This window comes from Euprymna scolopes, chromosome 23 (genome assembly GCF_053919585.1).
Source record: "Euprymna scolopes isolate OS-2025 chromosome 23, ASM5391958v1, whole genome shotgun sequence".
NCBI classification, from domain to species: Eukaryota; Metazoa; Mollusca; class Cephalopoda; order Sepiida; family Sepiolidae; genus Euprymna; species Euprymna scolopes.
The window spans coordinates 55,839,277-55,859,645 of NC_136504.1; the positions used below are offsets into that span (position 1 = coordinate 55,839,277).

At 30.1% G+C, this 20,369-nt stretch overlaps 1 protein-coding gene across 1 annotated transcript in view; it reads left to right on the forward strand.

The window, feature by feature from the left end:
* The window catches only part of LOC145245909 (sperm flagellar protein 2-like), a 246,690-nt gene that overhangs the window by 120,280 nt on the left and 106,041 nt on the right, over window positions 1–20,369 (forward strand). Inside the window, exons 17-18 of the mRNA XM_080107652.1 lie at window positions 4,734–4,875; window positions 18,673–18,744. Coding sequence (XP_079963778.1) covers window positions 4,734–4,875; window positions 18,673–18,744 — 214 coding nt within the window. The remainder of the gene's footprint in view (window positions 1–4,733; window positions 4,876–18,672; window positions 18,745–20,369) is intronic.

The window sequence follows — 20,369 nt, forward strand, 5'->3', positions numbered from 1 at the left end:
ACAAAAAAATGGAAAAAGTAGATTATTTTTATTTGTTAAATGCTAAACAAAAAAAAAGGAAAAAGTAGATTATTTTTATTTGTTAAATGCTAAACAAAAAAAAAGGAAAAAGTAGATTATTTTTATTTGTTAAATGTTAGACAAATAAAAATGGAAAAATAGATTATTTTTATTTGTTAAATGATAAACAAAACCAAAAAAGGAAAAGTAGATTATTTTTATTTGTTAAATGTTAAACAAAAAAAAAAAATGGAAAAAGTAGATTATTTTTATTTGTTAAATGCTAAACAAAAGAAAAAATGGAAAAAGTAGATTATTTTTATTTGTTAAATGCTAAACAAAAAAAAGGAAAAAGTAGATTATTTTTATTTGTTAAATGTTAAACAAAAAAAAGGAAAAAGTGGATTATTTGTTAAACAAAAAAAAGGAAGAGGTAGATAATTTTTATTTGTTAAATGTTAAACAAAAAAAAGGAAAAAGTGGATTATTTTTATTTGTAAATGTTAAAAAAAAATGTAAAAAGTAGATTATTTTTATTTGTTAAATGTTAAACAAAAAATAGAAAGAAGTAGATTATTTTTATTTATTAAATGTTAAACAAAACAAAATGGAAAAAGTAGATTATTTTTATTTGTTAAATGTTAAACAAAAAAATGGAAAAAGTAGATTATTTTTATTTGTTAAATGCTAAACAAAAAAAAAGGAAAAAGTAGATTATTTTTATTTGTTAAATGCTAAACAAAAAAAAGGAAAAAGTAGATTATTTTTATTTGTTAAATGTTAGACAAATAAAAATGGAAAAATAGATTATTTTTATTTGTTAAATGATAAACAAAACCAAAAAAGGAAAAGTAGATTATTTTTATTTGTTAAATGTTAAACAAAAAAAAAAAAATGGAAAAAGTAGATTATTTTTATTTGTTAAATGCTAAACAAAAAAAAAAATGGAAAAAGTAGATTATTTTTATTTGTTAAATGTTAAACAAAAAAAAAAGGAAAAAGTAGATTATTTTTATTTGTTAAATGTTAAACAAAACCAAAAAAAAAGGAAAAGTAGATTATTTTTATTTGTTAAATGTTAAACAAAAGAAAATGGAAAAAGTAGATTATTTTTATTTGTTAAATGTTAAACAATAAAAGGAAAAAGTAAATTATTTTTATTTGTTAAATGTTAAACAAAAAAAAAGGAAAAAGTAGATTATTTTTATTTGTTAAATGTTAAACAAAAAAAGGAAGAAGTACATTATTTTTATTTGTTAAATGCTAAACAAAAAAAAAAGGAAAAAGTAGATTATTTTTATTGTTAAATGTTAAACAAAAAAAATGTAAAAAGTAGATTATTTTTATTTGTTAAATGCTAAACAAAACAAAAAAATGAAAAGTAGATTATTTTTATTTGTTAAATGTTAAACAAAAACCAAAAAAGAAAAAGTAGATTATTTTTATTTGTTAAATGTTAAACAAAAAAAAAGGAAAAAGTAGATTATTTTTATTTGTTAAATGTTAAACAAAAAAAGGAAAAAGTAGATTATTTTTATTTGTTAAATGCTAAACAAAAAAAAGGAAAAAGTAGATTATTTTTATTTGTTAAATGTAAGACAAATAAAAATGGAAAAATAGATTATTTTTATTTGTTAAATGATAAACAAAACCAAAAAAGGAAAAGTAGATTATTTTTATTTGTTAAATGTTAAACAAAAAAAAAATGGAAAAAGTAGATTATTTTTATTTGTTAAATGCTAAACAAAAAAAAATGGAAAAAGTAGATTATTTTTATTTGTTAAATGTTAAACAAGAAAAAAGGAAAAAGTAGATTATTTTTATTTGTTAAATGTTAAACAAAACCAAAAAAAGGAAAAGTAGATTATTTTTATTTGTTAAATGTTAAACAAAAAAAAAGAAAAAGTAGATTAGTTTTATTTGTTAAATGTTAAACAATAAAAGGAAAAAGTAGATTATTTTTATTTGTTAAATGTTAAACAAAAAAAAGGAAAAAGTAAATTATTTTTATTTGTTAAATGTTAAACATAAAAAAGGAAAAAGTAGATCATTTTTATTTGTTAAATGTTAAACCAAAAAATGTAAAAAGTAGATTATTTTTATTTGTTAAATGTTAAACAAAAATAATGGAAATAAGTAGATTATTTTTATTTGTTAAATGTTAAACAAAAAATAAATGTTTCGGCTAGGTGGCAGTGTCAGCCTCAGAGAAGTAGATTTGTTTACCATGCATGCGTACAGACATAGCAGCCAGTGAATTACAGTGTATAATACAGGTCCTTATGTCTCGAAAATTACTTGTCTCCACAAAATCTACTCGAAAACCTTTAAAAGTCGTCGATGTAAAGAAAATTTAGGAGGTAGACCTAATGTAAAAAAAAATACCTCTGAAAAACATTTGGAAAATAAATAATTCTAAATCATAAAAGTTATGAATTTATTAGGGGAGGTTGTTTATTTGGTCGTTTTTTTAGTAATGAGTTCCGTTCGCTCGGTATAGGCCGAAATTATCGTCGCTAAATAAAAATAGTAAAGTTTATGAATGGATAAAGGTAGGTTGTTTTCAAGGTTGTTTTGGTTGCATAAAATAGTGGCTAATACTTTAGATTTATGATATTTGTATGTGGCATCTGTTGCTACAAACATACGGTACTTTGATTCAGAGGGGAATTTCTACAACCATTTTATTATAAAGGAGATTAAAATAATGCTTACAAACTAAATCTGCTGCAAACATGTTTGATGATGGCGCATTTATATTGAGCTAGAACAAGTATCGCCCTTCAACGAAAAAAAAAGTGAAATTTTTAAAACTCGCCTTAACTGAATTTCTAATAATCGCACATATTTAACTTAGAAAATATATGTTGGTTGGCACCCGTTTATCTCAGGGGACAATTGAGTTCTGCATCTCACACCAGTCTGTTGATGAACTGCAACATCTGCTGTGACATTGTAAGCCTATCTTGGATCGGAAGGCTCTCTTGCAGGTGCCACAGATGTAGGCGGTGTCTGGTTGCGAGACATCTCTTGAATTTCTAGATAAATCATTAGCTAACGAAACTAATAGCAAGACTTCATGGAGATCGTATTCTGCAAAATAAGTAGACCACGTTTGATATTTTGATATTCTGCATGATAACCTACGTTGCTAAATTTCCAGATAGATCAGCAAAGTACTGAGAAAGACAGGTGAGCTTGGAGATCATTTTCTACTGAGAACACGATGATGGTGTATTTATATTTATATAGAAGAATACACACAAGGCAGTGGGATGAGAATCCAACGGAAGGGTTTCACGTTTTCATTGAAGTTTTTTTAAAACTTTTTGCCATACCCAGTAATCTGTATCAAGAAATTTCATGCGCCCACTGGTGTCACCCACTCACATGAATAAGTTTTACGAAATTGTATTTTTTGGTTGACTTTTTAACAATTTATTTAATGGCTTAATTATATTTAATGGCCTCTTTTTTATTCGTAAAAATTTGAATTGGAACCTATTTTCCCATTATAAATTATCTAGATAAATTATCTCTGTCTGTCTGTCTGTCTGTCTGTCTATCTCTTCCACAGGCGGTCTGTTCTAGTTTTGTTAAGGAAATCTTCGTTTAGATTTAAGCAAAGAGACAGCGTGGGGAAAATTGTTGATAGCGGTTGTAGCTAGTTGTGTTTTTTTGTGTGAAAGTTTGGCAATGGGGGAGAACCATAGATTAAAGCTCAGACTGAATATTGAATAAGTTTCAAGTTGAAAATTTTGAACGATAGTTTTGTAATTTATTTAATTTCCTAATTATTATTACACATCTCTTTTTTGTAATTTATTTAATTTCCTAATTATTATTACCCATCCCTTTTTTCCAATTTATTTTATTTCCTAATTATTATTACACATCTCTTTTTTCCAATTTATTTTATTTCCTAATTATTATTACACATCTCTTTTTTGTAATTTATTTAATTTCCTAATTATTATTACACATCCCTTTTTGTATATTATTTAATTTCCTAATTATTATTACACATCTCTTTTTTGTACATTATTTAATTTCCTAATTATTATTACACATCTCTTTTTTGTACATTATTTAATTTCCTAATTATTATTACACATCCCTTTTTTGTACATTATTTAATTTCCTAATTATTATTACACATCTCTTTTTTGTACATTATTTAATTTCCTAATTATTATTACACATCTCTTTTTTGTAATTTATTTAATTTCCTAATTATTATTACACATCCCTTTTTTGTAATTTATTTAATTTCCTAATTATTATTACACATCTCTTTTTTGTATAGTTCATAAACGTTGAATGACATTTTGTGCATCTTTACAAATGATCTAGAAGGAATGGGGGAAGGGCGCAGAAAAATGAAAACCACAAAGAAGATAGTATGATAACACATTTTTGTGATCTTCCTGATCAATCTGTTACCCAAACAAGACAGTGACAAACAGGACTTTCTGGAAACATTTCATCTATAATACATTGTATTCTGTAAAATATGCAGGAAAACATTTATATATATCTGTGCGTATTGTGTGCAACTTTATGTCTTTACTTTGCTTGATAATGTTATGCTTTAGTCAAACTTATATATATATATATATATATATATATATATATATATATATATATATATATATATATGTATGTATGCAAAATACAGTATATTTTTAATATTAAAAAAAAATACTAATTGAGTATCTTTTTCCTTTGTTAAGGCTGATGACACATTTAGATAATTGGCCAGATATGGAAAGATGGTTCGAAAGATTTGGAATTCTGCATAAAATTGATGCTAACCAAGATATAAACAGTATTTATGAAGAAATCAAACGTCTATTAAAGGAAGTCATTGAAGCGGTAAGTATGATTTTATCACCGGAGTAAATATTAATATGCATATATTATGTAAATCATTCGCATATATATATATATATATATATATATATATATATATATATATATATATATATAGTACGAATATGTGTGAGTATCTATCTATCTATCTATCTATCTATCTATCTATCTATCTATATATATATATATATATATATATATATAGTACATGTATGTGTGTATATCTGTATGCATATATGTGCATGTGTATAGTGCACTCTCTGTCTCTGTCTGTTTGTCTATCTGTCTCTTCCCCCCCTCTCTCTCTCTCTCTCTCTCTCTCTATATATATATATATATATATATATATATATATATATATTAATCTGCAAAGGATAGAACAATTTTTGTAGGAAGCACAAGTGGAAGAGTTCAATGCATAGCAAGGCATACATAAAAATTAAAAAAAAAAAAACAGAGCATAAACTTACCTCGATCTTATGATGAATTTATTTCAACTTGAAAGGGCTGCAATTGCTCGCTCGACGTCGACTATCTCTTCTCGTTTAATAAAACCCTTTCAGATTGAAATTAATTTATTATGAGATCGAGATAACTTTGTGTTGAGTTTTTCTAAATAGCGTAATGATTAGCAGTGCCGACTGTCGTATAGGCGGTTGAGTTTCAATCCTGACTTGGGGCAGTTGCTAGTCTAGCCGCACTGAAGAGTTGTGATATAACGAAATAGTGTGTCGGTGGATGACTATATATATATATATATATATATATATATATATATATATATAATTGCTTCTTCTTGACAGAAGCTTTCCATCTATTCAGTTAATTGTATGTAGATGGCTCTATAACCCAGCTTCAGTCTTACATTGGCTTTCACATACCTGGCACAAAACTTTCTTTTGCTTTCTGCTGAGGGTGCTCTCATATTAACGTTATGAATCACCAAATTTCTTGTCAGGGCACTTTTAAATTTGCAGATAAGGCCATGCTGTTATAGCTTCCTCATAAAACTGTTGATCCTGTCTTTGCTTGTGTGACTCAAGATGAAGTCCAGTTTTTTGACAGAAGAAACCTATCACATACAGTGCCCTTCAGTTTCTTGTTGTGTATCCTCTGACACTATACGTTCATCCTGCTTTCTTAAAACATGCTTGAAGACAACATTATTTGCACGCCACTCTTCAAAATTCTTACATCTTTCACCTAATGTTTTGTCCCATGGCGGTATGTCTTCCTATTGTGCTTTCCAGTTATCTACAAACATCAAACCAAACGTAGTTTCAGGTTGTTTTTCAGGGCATCCTTAAATCTTTTTTGGTTTATGTTGTGTTGTTTTTTTTTTCACTCTATAACAGATTTTTAGGGAGTTTTGTGTCCTCCATTTTAATCAGGTGTCCAGTTCGGCGTATCTGATTTTGAATGATTTTCAGGTACTTTTACAGTTTAATCAAGACATTAAAAAATAAAAATATCGAAAATTGTATGTATCTGTTATGGAATGAAGTTCTCCCCCCAAAAAATTCACTTAATTTAATCAAGTAGTTTTTTTTTTTTTACAACGAAAGAACAATTTTTTATGATACTGAGCAAAAGGTTCGATTTTTAGGAAGAAAAGCTAGTATTAAAGATGGGGAGGGAGTATCGGCGCTTTTTTTCCCCATGGCATGCTCAAAAAATTCCAAGATGTCTACCGTCAACACACTGTCATAAAAACGCGTTTTTCTGTTGTAAAAAAAACAACAAACTACTCGATCAATTTAACTGAAATTTTTTTTGGAGATCTTCAGTCCAAAACAGATACGCACAATATAACCTTTTTCAATATTTTCATTTTTTAATGTCTTGATTAAACTGTACAAGTGCCGAGACTTTTATTTCTATACTGGTGCTATTTGATCGTCCAATGATTACAGCGTCAGGCACGAGAGTCTTCCAGTTAATGTTAAATAATACGTTAATAAATAATATGTTAAGGAATACAACTTTGATGAAATCTTTCTAATAGCTTTAGGCACCTTCTACATATTGTCCAAGTTTCTGATTAATAATAACACGCAAAGTCTAGCAGGCTAATAATAACACAGGTTTCGTAAACACTAAGCTTTCTCTTTGACTTACCTTGGTGCCTGGCGTTGCCCGATGTTGCCTGGCGTTGCCTGGCGTTGCCTGGCGTTGCCTGGGTGTTTGGAGGTGTATGTTGAGCAAAAAAAAAAAAAAAGTGGTAGTAAACAGGCAGGCTCGAACCTGTGCCGCAAAGGTGGAAAAGAAAGTGAAAGAAAATCTGACGTCTTAGCCGATGTCTCCATGATGTGACCAGAAGTTAAAATCCAAACTGAATCCAACCGTGACGATAATTTGCTAAAATGTCGGTAAAAAAATCGACCTCTCCTTGTACAAAACGGCTGAGTTTAGGGTGGAGGAATTAGTGTTTTTGAACAATTTTTCGATATTTATCCTGCCTTGACAGAGTTCAAAATAGACTTTGTAGCTGAATGGGGGATGACCATTTCTCTTCCCTGCAACCTCTTTCCCACAGAAGAGAATTGTGAGCCTGTCTCTGCTTTATCGTTATTTTCATGGCAAATGCTCAGCTGAGCTTCAATTTATGGCCCTCTCTCGCCAACTTTCATGAAAAACACTTGTCTAGCCAAAACCACTATCAATAATTTCCCCCACTCTTTATCTGTGCCTAAACCTAAACCTAGATTCCATGAACAAAGCTTCTTTCTTAGAACTGCACACCTGTGGAACTCTCTTCCGATTGCCTGCTTTCCAGCTGACTACAATATGGTTGTCTTCAAGTCCAATGTAAACAAGTTCTTGATGAATCGTCCCCTTAAGTAATCCAATTTACTAAATTCCCACTACTCATGTGTACTACGCTATAATCACATTGACTAATGTATACCCATTAACCCTTATCCTCGAGTGGCCTCTGGGCCTTTATAAGTGGTGATTTTTGTGTAAAAAAAAGTTAAATATCAAATGTAACAGAAAGTCCTGGGAACATATACGAGAAAGAATAGTTGGAAATAAGTCATACACCATCCATTATAACCATGCGATTCCTACAGCTATGTACCTAAAAAATGGGGCTATTAAACCCGACATAGTGATATAGGACAAACAGACGAAAGACGAAAGCTTAGTAGAAGTTTTTGTGCCCAATGATACAGGATTAAATAGAGACTAGAGGGAGACGATAACTAAATACCAACGTTTTATGAAAAGAAACTGGAATCTTAGGAAGATCTCCATCATTCCAGTAATTATAGTAGCAACTCATAAAAAGAATCTAAAAAAAAACTACCTGAAACATACACCCGGTGAACCCAGTGCAAGAGAGAAAAAAAAAAACGAAAACAATTGCACTTAAAGAACGGTTAGAATCCTAAAACGATCTCTCGGTGGGAATGTCTGCGATAGCAGGTGAGTATCTGACATTCGGTTGATCCTATTCCATCTAGAACGAAATTATAAAAATAAAATAAAACAAAAACAAAAGGGGGATGCATAACAGGTTTTCTTGATACTGATGAGTCCAAAAGTTTTACATGCACTCGAATAATTTGTCCATAATCAGTTGCATGTCCTCTATATGTGAAACAACGCGTGCATCATCTGCTCTTAAAAATTCAAGAAAGAAGTGCTGGAAGGTTTTCGAGTTTGTGTTGTGACGTCTAACGTTAAAGAGTTTGCCTGCTGTACGAAAGCGAATCTTCACCCCAATATCGCAATCCTTAAACGCATGCACCAGCATCACAGCAAAATATATTTCAACTTTCTCCGTCAGACATAAAAAAGCAGGATTGGTTTAAAGAGACTACAAGCCTTAACTTTTCTTAGTATTTTCCATTCAGCTTTAGTAGTTTTATTTTCTTCGACTAATTTCCCATAATACAACGATAGTGCAGTGCCCATGAAATAATTCGTTTCAAAGATCGTGAAAAATGACTAAACATCAAATTAGAAGCAGCAATTACTGGCAAATATTTTAAAGGATATGCACTAAGTAGGCTATAATTACAATAAGTCTGATTTATTCAATAGAAATCCCTAACTCCTTTGTCCCCTATGTTTTTATATATGTAAAGAGAGAGAGAGAGAGAGAGAGAGAGAGAGAGAGAGAGAGAGAGAGAGAGAGGGGGACGGGAGTACAGTGAAGGATCTGTTCTGTGATAATTGTAATATTTATCCTAAATAAGATTGTTAAATGCAGTGATTAACTAAAGTGCAGTGATTAAGTAAAGAGACTGCATTCCTTATATATTTTAATTTGAATTTATCAAATAATTTGATTAAAATTTATCATATACATAATTATTTAAATTTATCAAATATTTAATTTAAATTTATCAAATACATTAATTTAAATTTATCAAATACTTAATTTAAATTTATCAAATACTTAATTTAAATTTATCAAATATTTAATTTGAATTTATCAAATACATAAATTTAAATTTATCAAATATTTAATTTTAATTTTATAAATTAAAATTAAATATTTGATAAATTTAAATTTATGTATTGAAAATTTATGAAATTTATGAAAATTAAATATTTGATAAATTCAAATTAATGTATTTTATAAATACATTAATTTGAATTTATCAAATATTTAATTTTCATTTATAAAATACATTAATTTAAATTTATCAAATACTTAATTTAAATTTATCAAATATTTAATTTAAATTTATCAAATATTTAATTTGAATTTATCAAATACATTAATTAAATTTATCAAATATTTAATTTAAATTTATCAAATACATTAATTTAAATTTATTAAATATTTAATTTAAATTTATCAAATACATAATTTAAATTTATCAAATACTTAATTTTAATTTACCAAATATTTAATTTTAATTTATCAAATATTTAATTTAAATTTATTAAATACTTAATTTAAATTTATCAAATACTTAATTTAAATTTATCAAATACATAATTATTTAAATTTATCAAATGCATTATGAACTGTTTTTATTCTGTGGAAAGCAATCATTTATTAAGTCGCCTGATGAGGTCTTCTGGTTTTAACAAATCATTTGTCCAAAACATTAGAATGTCCAGTGTCGCGACCATTTAAATTTGTTTGTATTAATAAAATAATATTTTGTTCTTATTTTATTGAACATTCTTAATAACCTTGTTAAATTCATTAAGTATCACTCGTGAATACCTTTAACCTGAAATATCTATCTATCTATCTATCTATCTATCTGTCTATCTATCTATCTATCTATCTATCTATCTATCTATATATATATATATATATATATATATAATTAGATAATGATTATTCTTTTATATCTACAGACATTAGTGTTTCATGCTTACGCAATCATCAGTATAGAATGACAACCCAATCCATGACTTCATTTGCTAAACCTTCTCCTCCTGGACACCAAACAATTGCCACAAGAATGAAGGGAATTAAGCTATTATATAAAGGGGAACTGTCTGTGTGTTAGTGTGTGTGTGTGTGTGTGTGTGTGTGTGTGTGTGTGTGTGTGTGTGTGTGTGTGTTCGTATGTCTGCTAAAAATGCTTGTCATCATCCGCATTGGACAGGCATGAACCCGGTACTGTTAGAAAGATCAATCTCTCAGACACATAATATTGAAAAAAGTGAAAAAGATCGTCAATTATTTCATGTAGGAATGTCGTTTTGTTCGAAGGGGGATCAGATAAAAGCCCTACTTTAAAAAAAAAAACTGGAAACCGAACTGTCTTCATTCTGTGAATCGCGGAAAATTTTAAATGGATTGTAAAGGCCTAATAATAATGATTTCATTTATTAATAATAAATTGCGATGTTAAATCTAGTTTCTTTGAGCATCTTTTTAGAGATCTGTTAAGCAAATGGGAAGCATAATATTCTTTTACTAGAATAAAACGTGTTTTATTAACAATTTATTTTTTTCATCGTTTCTTAGTTTCATAAATTATGTTTTAAAAACTAAAATCTATGGTCCACCCTTTGCCAAATTTTAACAAAAAAAAAACACTCGACTAGCTACAACCGCTATATATGATTTCCCCCACTCTCTATCTGTGCTTTAATATAAACACAGATTCCATGAGCAAAGCTTCTTTCTCAGAACTACCCACCTGTGGAATACTGTTCTGCTGGCCTTCTTCCTGCTTGAATACAATATGGTAGCCTTCAAATACAATGTAAACAAGTTCTTGTTGTGCCGTCCCCATAACTAATCAAATTCTACCCAATTTACACCATTAACGATTATTACACTACCACATTACATTCATTAGCCCTTATCCTCGCGCAGACTTCGGGCCTTGATAAGTGTTGACCCCCCCCCCCAAAAAAACGCCAAAAACATTTGATTGGCTAATTAAATTTTAGATTATTTTACAAATATTTCAGAAATAGTATCTCCTATAGTTTATTTTTATTTTTATTTTTAATTAGAACCTAAATATGAAATCTCAGAAATATCGATATAACCTTTTCCCAAATCAAATATGGTGATCTTAAGACAGCTCCCCGTAGTGTGATTTGATTTCAATTGTTTTCCGGTGGTGAGTGCCTATAAAAATAGTGATATTTACATTTAGAAATAAAAAATAAGTTTAAGGTTCCTAAATTCGTACTAGAAATTTCTGCCGTGTCACGGATGACGGAGCAAAAGTGTGCTGCCCCTGTTAGTTGAATGATGGCTTCCGTTCGAAATTCCGTGAAGATTCTCGAGTTCAACAATGTACACCTGAAAAGGGTCGGAGGTTACATCAACCGAAACGTAGTGCAAATAACACTAAAGATTAGAACAGTAGTCCAAAGAATCCAAATAATATGTAAAATCATTTCTATTCTAAAAGTTCAAAACTGTTTTCGCGGTCTCATGTTACCACTCTTTTGTTTGCATGAGGACAGCACAAACAAATACACTGTTAGCAGAGAACTGACACTTCTCAAAACACGTCATGACCATGTGTGCTAAAAATTGCGAAGACATTTTTAAACAACAAAGAAAAAGCACAAAAACTGACCTTTTTTGCAACTAAACAAAAACAGCACTTTCTAAGAATAAAATATATACAGGCAATAAATGCCACAGACATTTTTGCCCGTAAAAAACCCAGACAAAAGTTAATTTAGTCATTCGTTTGTTTAGCAACACCATTGCCTTAAGCATAAACGTATTTTCATATGAATATCAGCGACTTCACAGTAAATCTTGAGCTTATCCGGTTAGTTAGCTTCCGATGTCAACAGATATAGGCCATTTTTTAAAATGACCCTTTCATTTTTGATTGAGATCAGTGCAGCAAAATCCTGTGTAGTCCTACGGGGTCCACCCTCCCAGACATTGGCACCTTACCTCCTGGCTTTCAGTGTTAGTAACTTTATTACTTACTTTCTGAGGCGCCCCTACCGGGAAATGTCAGCAGGGTGCCAGGCAACTTTTGCAAGGCCAGAGTGCTCCTCCCTCAGAAGCACTAACTTGACCTTTCCCACTTTCCTGATCTTTTGTTGTAACTTCCTGCAGTGGGACAAAAGTAAATACTGACTTGGCCGACATCCTACCATCTTGACTTGATGCACTCGTCATATCGGTGGACTCAGCCACCAGGGGCAGTAGCAGCAGTAACCAAACAGTCCTTTTCAGGACTAACTACCATAAACTAATAATACGATTCAAACTCCACTCCTTACTGACACCTGTCTCCTCGAACTCCCCTTCACAGCCTGCCACTCAAGTTCCTGCATCTGCTTCGACTTCGGCTCACATTCAGCAACTCTACCTGCTCAAGTTCATTACTGCAGTTTCCAATGACTCTAGCTCACTTCTGCAGCCTCCAACTCACTTCTGCGACTTCCAGCACCCCCTAGCTCACTCCTGCTATCCCAGCTACCCATTTCAGTTTCCACTGAAGTTCAGTCACTAGTTTCCAGTGTCCACTGACGTATAACTACCCGTTCTAGTACTCACTGACGTCCAGCCCCCAGTTTCCAGTGAACACTAATGTCCAGCTACCAGTTTCAACGTTTGTGAGATCTCATCTATATAACTCTGATCAACCTAAGGCACGTCATCCTATCACAAGGAAGCAAAAATATAAATCCCGCGAGACGTCTATTCTCTCTCCAGCTGATTTCGATTGCCATTCAATTTAGCATTTTCACTTGGAAAAATAAAACACAATACTCATACTCTTTAACCGACCATGTGTTTGTCATTTCTCTTTGCCTTGTGTCTACTTTATTATTTGTACGGTCAATTGGGGAGGCTTGTTGTCACCCAGACTCCAGGGAACACCATGGGTTGTTGTTAGTGAACAATCTCTGATGATAATCTGTGTAAGAACTTATAATAATAATTATTATTATTAGTTCTTACACAGATCATCACCAGAGATTAATGAAGAAAACTATTTTTTTCGTCATTTGAAACATCTGTTACCTCACAGGGACTTACGTTACTACACGTAAAAAGTTTCACGCGCAGAGAAAGCTGCCAGCAACTTCATTTTCTACAAACATAATTATCGAATAATCTCAAATGTATAATAAAACAAAATCTGTTTCTACCTGACTGCGTTTTTTTTTTCTCTATTTATTTATGTTTATCTTTCTCTATATACGAGCATGCAATAAAAATAAAACACCTATACCAAGATCAAACACAACGTTTGTCGCTTAATACTTTATGAGGATCCAATGATACTATCGATTTCGCGTTCAATAATATTGTGGTTGTGGGGGGATCTACATTTGTGCCACACACCGATAAACAGAGATGGTTACGTTCGACTATATTTAAAAATAAATTAATTAATAAATAAAAACGCGAATATGAGGTTCAGGGCTGGAAGCAAAGGTTCTCACTCATTTCGGTTCAACGCCAGATTTGCCAATTGACTAACGAACTATACGTCCAGAGTAAACAGAAACTTTAGTGAAGTGGTATAAGACGACGCCCACGCTAGGCGGTTCCCGAGGCACACGTTCGAATCTTGTGCAAGCCTCTTTTGATTTTTTTTTTTTACTTTCTTTCCACCTCAGCACTCACCTTTAAAATGACGACCTTCAATGATTTCGGGTATGCTGAAAACGAATATCACATTTAAATTTGAGGGAAACAAATAGTTTTATGGATATTAAGACCTTTACTATCCAAGGTAATCCATTATGTTTTAACTGATGACCATGTTTTTCCTAACTGAAAACGTACTAATGCGCATGTGTGTTACAAAACACGCTTCCTCTCCATGTTATTACATGGGGAGAGGGAGGAGATATTTTGTAACGCGCATGACATTTATTAAGTAATACATTGGAAATAATCGTCTTAATATACAGAAAACTACTTATCTGCACCAAATTTGAATGTAATAAGCGTTTTCAGCATACCCGAAAACCTAGAAATGTCACCATTTTAAAGGTGAATGTTTGGGTGGAAAGAAAATAAAAAATTACCATTCATTTTTATAGTATTCTTTGCTTTATTTAGTTATACGAACTAAATAATGGCTTGTTTTGTAATAATTGAGCACACATAAAACAAAATCAACATAAAATAATGCGTAGCATTTATTTGTATAACTGCAATTTACACCACTGTTGTTTTTGTAATTAAAAAAAAAATATATTTCTTTTTTACAATTTTAAAATTTCAAGATATTTCATTTCTATTTAGATATGTTTTTGGTAATGTTTGATTAAAATAATTTCTTTCCTTTTTAAATGAGTGCAAATCTAGCTATTAATTATATATTTAACTGTAAATACTCATATACAGTGCCCCGCAAAAGTTTACAAGACACATTTGAAACTGTCAGTTTTTATATTTCTAGCTTCCAAATGGTAATAAAACTTTTTTATAAACATAGAAAATGTATTGAAACTAAGATAGGAACAGTGAGAAAATTTAAAAAAAATAACAATTTAACAAAACGCGAAAAGAAAACTCAATAATTAGCAACGCATAAGTTTACAACACATACCAAATTCATTAGATTTCTCAATAATTTTATGACGGTTTATCATGGTAAAAAGCTTAGAATCTTCCAGAATATTCAGGAATATGCAATAGTGTTGTGAGACCGGATTTCACTCCATAATGGACTCGTCCAGATCCTATATAATCAGCTCCTAAGGCTGGTATGGCAGAGCGAGATCTCAACAGATATTGTACCTCGGGGAGCGAGATCTTACTGATACTTGCAACTACTACTATTCTCTTTATCTTTCTCTATATCCTTGTACCTTTCCTTAATACACTTGTAAACTACCTACTACGTGTTTTCCATAATCGTTCTTGTGGACCAAACTGAGCCCCACAACAAATAGACATCTAAGTAAACAATTAGTAAAAATATTGCGTCATTCTTTATCTAATAAGCGTATTGTAAGCAACCACATCATAGAAAAGAATAAACAGATTGGTCAAGAGCTCAGAAAACGAAGTGTAAGTCTTCATCAAAGTGGATTGGGATATAGAACAATATCCAAGCAGTTGATGGTTCCATTGAATTCTGTTGGAACCATAATTCGGCACTGGAAGTTTCACAAGTCAACCCTTCCTTTGGACAGATTAGGTCGTGCTCGAAAAATAACCAAACGTGCTGAAAGATTATTAACAAGGAAGGTTATGAATTCGTCTAGAATTACTCTCGAAGAGCCGCAGAGGACTTAAAAAAAAAACTGTGAAATTAAAGTTAGCAAGGACATAATCAGTAGAACCCTTCACGTTAAAGGCATCTTCTCTAGATTAGCAAGGAAAACTCCCCTTTTTAAGCCAAAGCATGTTCGTGCTAGGCTTGATTTTGCAAATGAGTATGCAAGCAAGCCTCTAGAGTTTGGGCATAACATACTTTGGTCAGATGAGATCAAAATCGACTTTGGAGAAAAAGGTACTGAATACCAGTCAAAAAACACCACCCCAGCAGTAAAAGTTGGAGGAGGATCCATTACGATCTGGGGTTGCTTTAGTACAGGAGGTGTAGAAAAAGTGGAAATAATAAAAGGAAAAATGAATGGAGCACTTTATAGGAGTATCTTGGAGAAAAACCGTAAAGAAATTGTGAAGTTACTCAAATTGAAAACAGACTAGATCTTTCAACAAGATAACAATCCAAAACTCACTACGAAACTCACACAAAATTGGTTTAATTCAAATAAAGTGAATATTTTAAAGTGGCCTAGTCAATATCCCGATCTTAACCCTATAGAGAATTTATGGGGAGGATTGAAATTACAGGTCCATAGAAGAGCACTTCAAATCTGCGAGAATTGAGGAGAATTTGTGTGGAAGAATGGAATAAAATAACACAAGAAACGTGTAAGAAGTTCGTAGTAAATTACTCAAAACGTCTGCATGCTGTAATCAACAATAATGGTTATACTACAAAATACTAAATATTATTTTGTAAATGTGTTGTAAACTTTTACGTTGCTAATTATTGAGTTTTCATTTCCCGTTGTTTTAAATTATTTTTTTTTTATTTTTCCCACTGTTCCTATCTTAGTTTCAATACATTTTCTATGTTTCTAAAAAGTTTCATTACCATTTGGAAGCTAGAAATATACAAAAACTAATAGTTTCAAATGTGTATTGTAAACTTTTGCGGGGCACTGTATTTGTATAATTTTCCTTTGAAAAAAAAAATGTCTCATTGTGTAGCATAAAGCACATGCAAATGCATGCGAATTGACATCACTGATAGGGAAAAATATACTTTAAAAGAGAGATCACATTAGAGACAAGAAGAACGTTCGAGATAACGTTAGGAAAGACGATTACGTGAGGGACGTCACAGCGATAACGAGAGAATGATGACATAAATGTTGTTGTACGAAAAAAAAAAAAACCCCAAAACAAAATAAAATGAGTTGAAGTTTTTTTCCTATTCTTTTTCTGCTTTGTGACTGAAGCTACAACGTATTGGTTCCCGGATAACGCTACAATTGTATAAAACGTTATTATTTTATGCGTTTTTTATACGTTTACTCTAACAGCCTTCTTTTTCTTGTTTTCCTCTATCCTGTTCCTTTGTATGTTCGCTTTCATTGTTAGAATTGGACTGCAATATATATATATATATATATATATATATATATATATATATATATATATATATATATATACTATACTATACTATACTATACTATAGTCTTGATCCTATGTTCTAATTTTTACACTATGTGCTGATGAAGAGGCTCGATATCAATAAAAACCCATATCATCTTAGAAACGATCGTACACGAAACTGCTGTTTATGTTGAATTCTGGGAATGTATGCAAATAAATATATTGTAAATTTATTTATCTAAGACCCTCTCTCTCTCTCTCACTCTCACTCTCTCTCTCTCTCTCTCTCTCTCTCTATATATATATATATATATATATATATATATATATATATACGCACACACACACACTAGCAGTTCAGCCCGGCTTTGGTCGGGCCTTATGTACTTTTCATAACTTTATGTGCATATGTATATATATATATATATCAAAAGACTCAGGCCAGGTAACCTACATTTAAAATTTCAAGTTTTTAGACCCAAAATTTGCAGAGGATTTTTGTAGAGTCTGCAAGGGTCAACTCTGACCTCTTGGCAGCCAAATTTCCGCTCAAAAACTGATTAAAGAGCTTGCTGCATGTCTGAATACTCTTTATGTAAATTTTCAATTGTTTAGACCCAAAATTTGCTTAATAGTTTGCTAGAAACCGATAGGGTCAAATCTTTTGAACTTTGACCCCTTAGCAGCCAAAATTTCGGACAAAAACCGATTAAAAAGCATACCCTATGTCTGAATACACTTTATGTAAAATTTCAAATGTTTAGATAAAAAATCGGTTGAGTAATTTCGTAGAGACCGCATAGATCAATTTTTCTTTTAAACTTTGACCACAGTTTTGACCCCTTAACATTTATTGTTTTAGACTCAAATCTTATTAAAAAGTTTGATCCATGTCCAAGAAAACGAATATTGTATGCAAAATTGTCACCGACAAATAGTTTGTATGTAATATTATTCTTTCCGACAGCAAGCCAAACAAAGCACCTGCACACGTTATTTGGCTTATAGCGAGGACAGAAAAAACATTTTTACGTACTTATGTGTCATGCCGAAATTAGTATACATTCCAAAAATTACGAAAAATGGCCCAGTAGAAAAATAGTCATCATTAAAAACAGAATTTATATTACATACAAACTATTTGTCGGTGACAATTTTACATGCGATATTCGATTTCAGAATAGCCGAAAACCTTTAAATGTCATCAAAAACAATTTGTTAAAAATTTACACTGACTTCAACAGGACACGTAAGTACGTAATAATGTTTTCACCTGAAATGCGTTGGTTTAAACCATCACCAATCTACATAAGCACAATGAAAAATATTTATTTATTATTTCATTTTAACAATTTAAATGTTTAATTTGGCTTTTTTGTTTGTGAAAATTTCACTACAATTATGAATTTGGCCTTTTTTGGCCCCCGCCCCTGAAAGATTTAGCTTCAAATATTTTTATGGTCTAGAAATCCTGATGACGAAACGCTATTGTAAAGAATCACCGAAAGACACAACTCAGTAATTAGTGGAAACAAAACAGAAAATTAAATACAACAAATAAAGAGTGTGGTTATATGTTCATCCAAATGATTTGTGCATAACTTGTCTGCTACGCTTATTTTTGTGTTTGAAACTCATTCCTATTTCGATTGATTGAAACTGTACCAAACTTGCTTTTTATATATATTATCACCGCTTATAAATGTACAGATATTTGCATTTTTTTTTTATAGAAAAAGGAGAAAGAAAAAGCTGCTGAAGAGAAAGTTATCGAAGTGATTAGCGAAATAAAAGAACCAATAATTGTAAGTCAAGAATCAAAAGAAAAAATATTTTTCTGTTTGAAAAACACGATTTATTGTGAAATATAAATAAAATATACACAGAATCATGAGCAAAATATTATAATATATAGACTTATTGAACTCTCTCTGTCTCTGTCTCTGTCTGTCTGTCTGTCTGTCTGTCTCGCTTTATATATAAATATATATATATATATATATATATATATAATGAATAAATGACAAAAGTTTATATTCCAAATTTCATGATGTTGACCATTTTACAATTTATTTCTTTAATTTAGTTGACATTTACAATTCTTGACAGTATCTGATTTGCAGCACAAAATCATTCACTTAATTACTGTATCAATAAATGAATCTATTTCACCTTTAACTCATCAGAAGAAATAGCAACTATCAATCCACCAAAAAGGAGAATGTATACATAAATTATATATATATATATATATATATATATATATATATATATATATATATATATGTATGAATTAAATATATATAAAATTATATATATGTAAATTATATATATTTATGTATACTATACATATAATATATATATAATATATATAATATATATATATATATAATGTATATATATAATATATATATAAATTATATATAATATGTATAATATATAATATATATATAAATTATATATAATATATATAATATATAATATATATATAAATTATATATAATATATAATATATATATAATATATATATATAATATATATATATATATATAAATTATATATATAGAATTATATATATATATAAATTATATGTATATAATTCATTTATTTATTTATTCTTTCTTGGAAGTTTTTTAACTACTAAAACTATATATAAAAAAAAACTTTTAATCTTAAGTCCTTCGTTGGAAAATTCTTTTATTTGTCAATCCATCATTTGCAATCACTGCATCAGTTTGCTTCCAAGAATTTACTTTAGTTCGAATATTACACTGTGCAACAAATTTACGGTAAAAAAAAACTACATGCTACATAAGATGTAAGAAATTATCCTGATACTAAATCTGCCATTATTTCTCTAGATTAGGCCCCGTTTCACGTACTATAAATCAAATGTTATTATTATTGGTTACGAATAAAAACCAGAAAATTGTCAGTTTAAACAACATATGTCCTATTAACCCTCTTATGCTGAGTGTCCACCCCCTTTTTCATATTTCAACAGCAGTCTGCCAACATCCCAGAGTTCCATTTTTCCTTTAAAACGTTTCTCCATCACTGAACTATCCTGATGCAATCTCTCGCCATCTTCATAACTCGCATCACTAAGATTCTCTGCAAAATTCATAAAAGTGACAATTTTGCAAAAAAAGAAAAAAAATCTCTATCTAATTTGACAAAAAGAAAGCCAGAAATTGTTCATATAAAAATGGCCGTAGATGATCTGTCTTTTTTAATAGATCTTTTTATAGGCTCGGAGCTGTAGGAATTGCATAGCTAGGGTCAATGTGAATTGTTGAAATGTGCTGGCACGATTTTACTGTCAATTTCAACAACATACTTTGCCGTATCTATATTTTTATACTGATGATAAATTATGTCATCTTCTAATATATAAAAAGCAAAAGGTGTGCTTGTGTGTGTGTATATG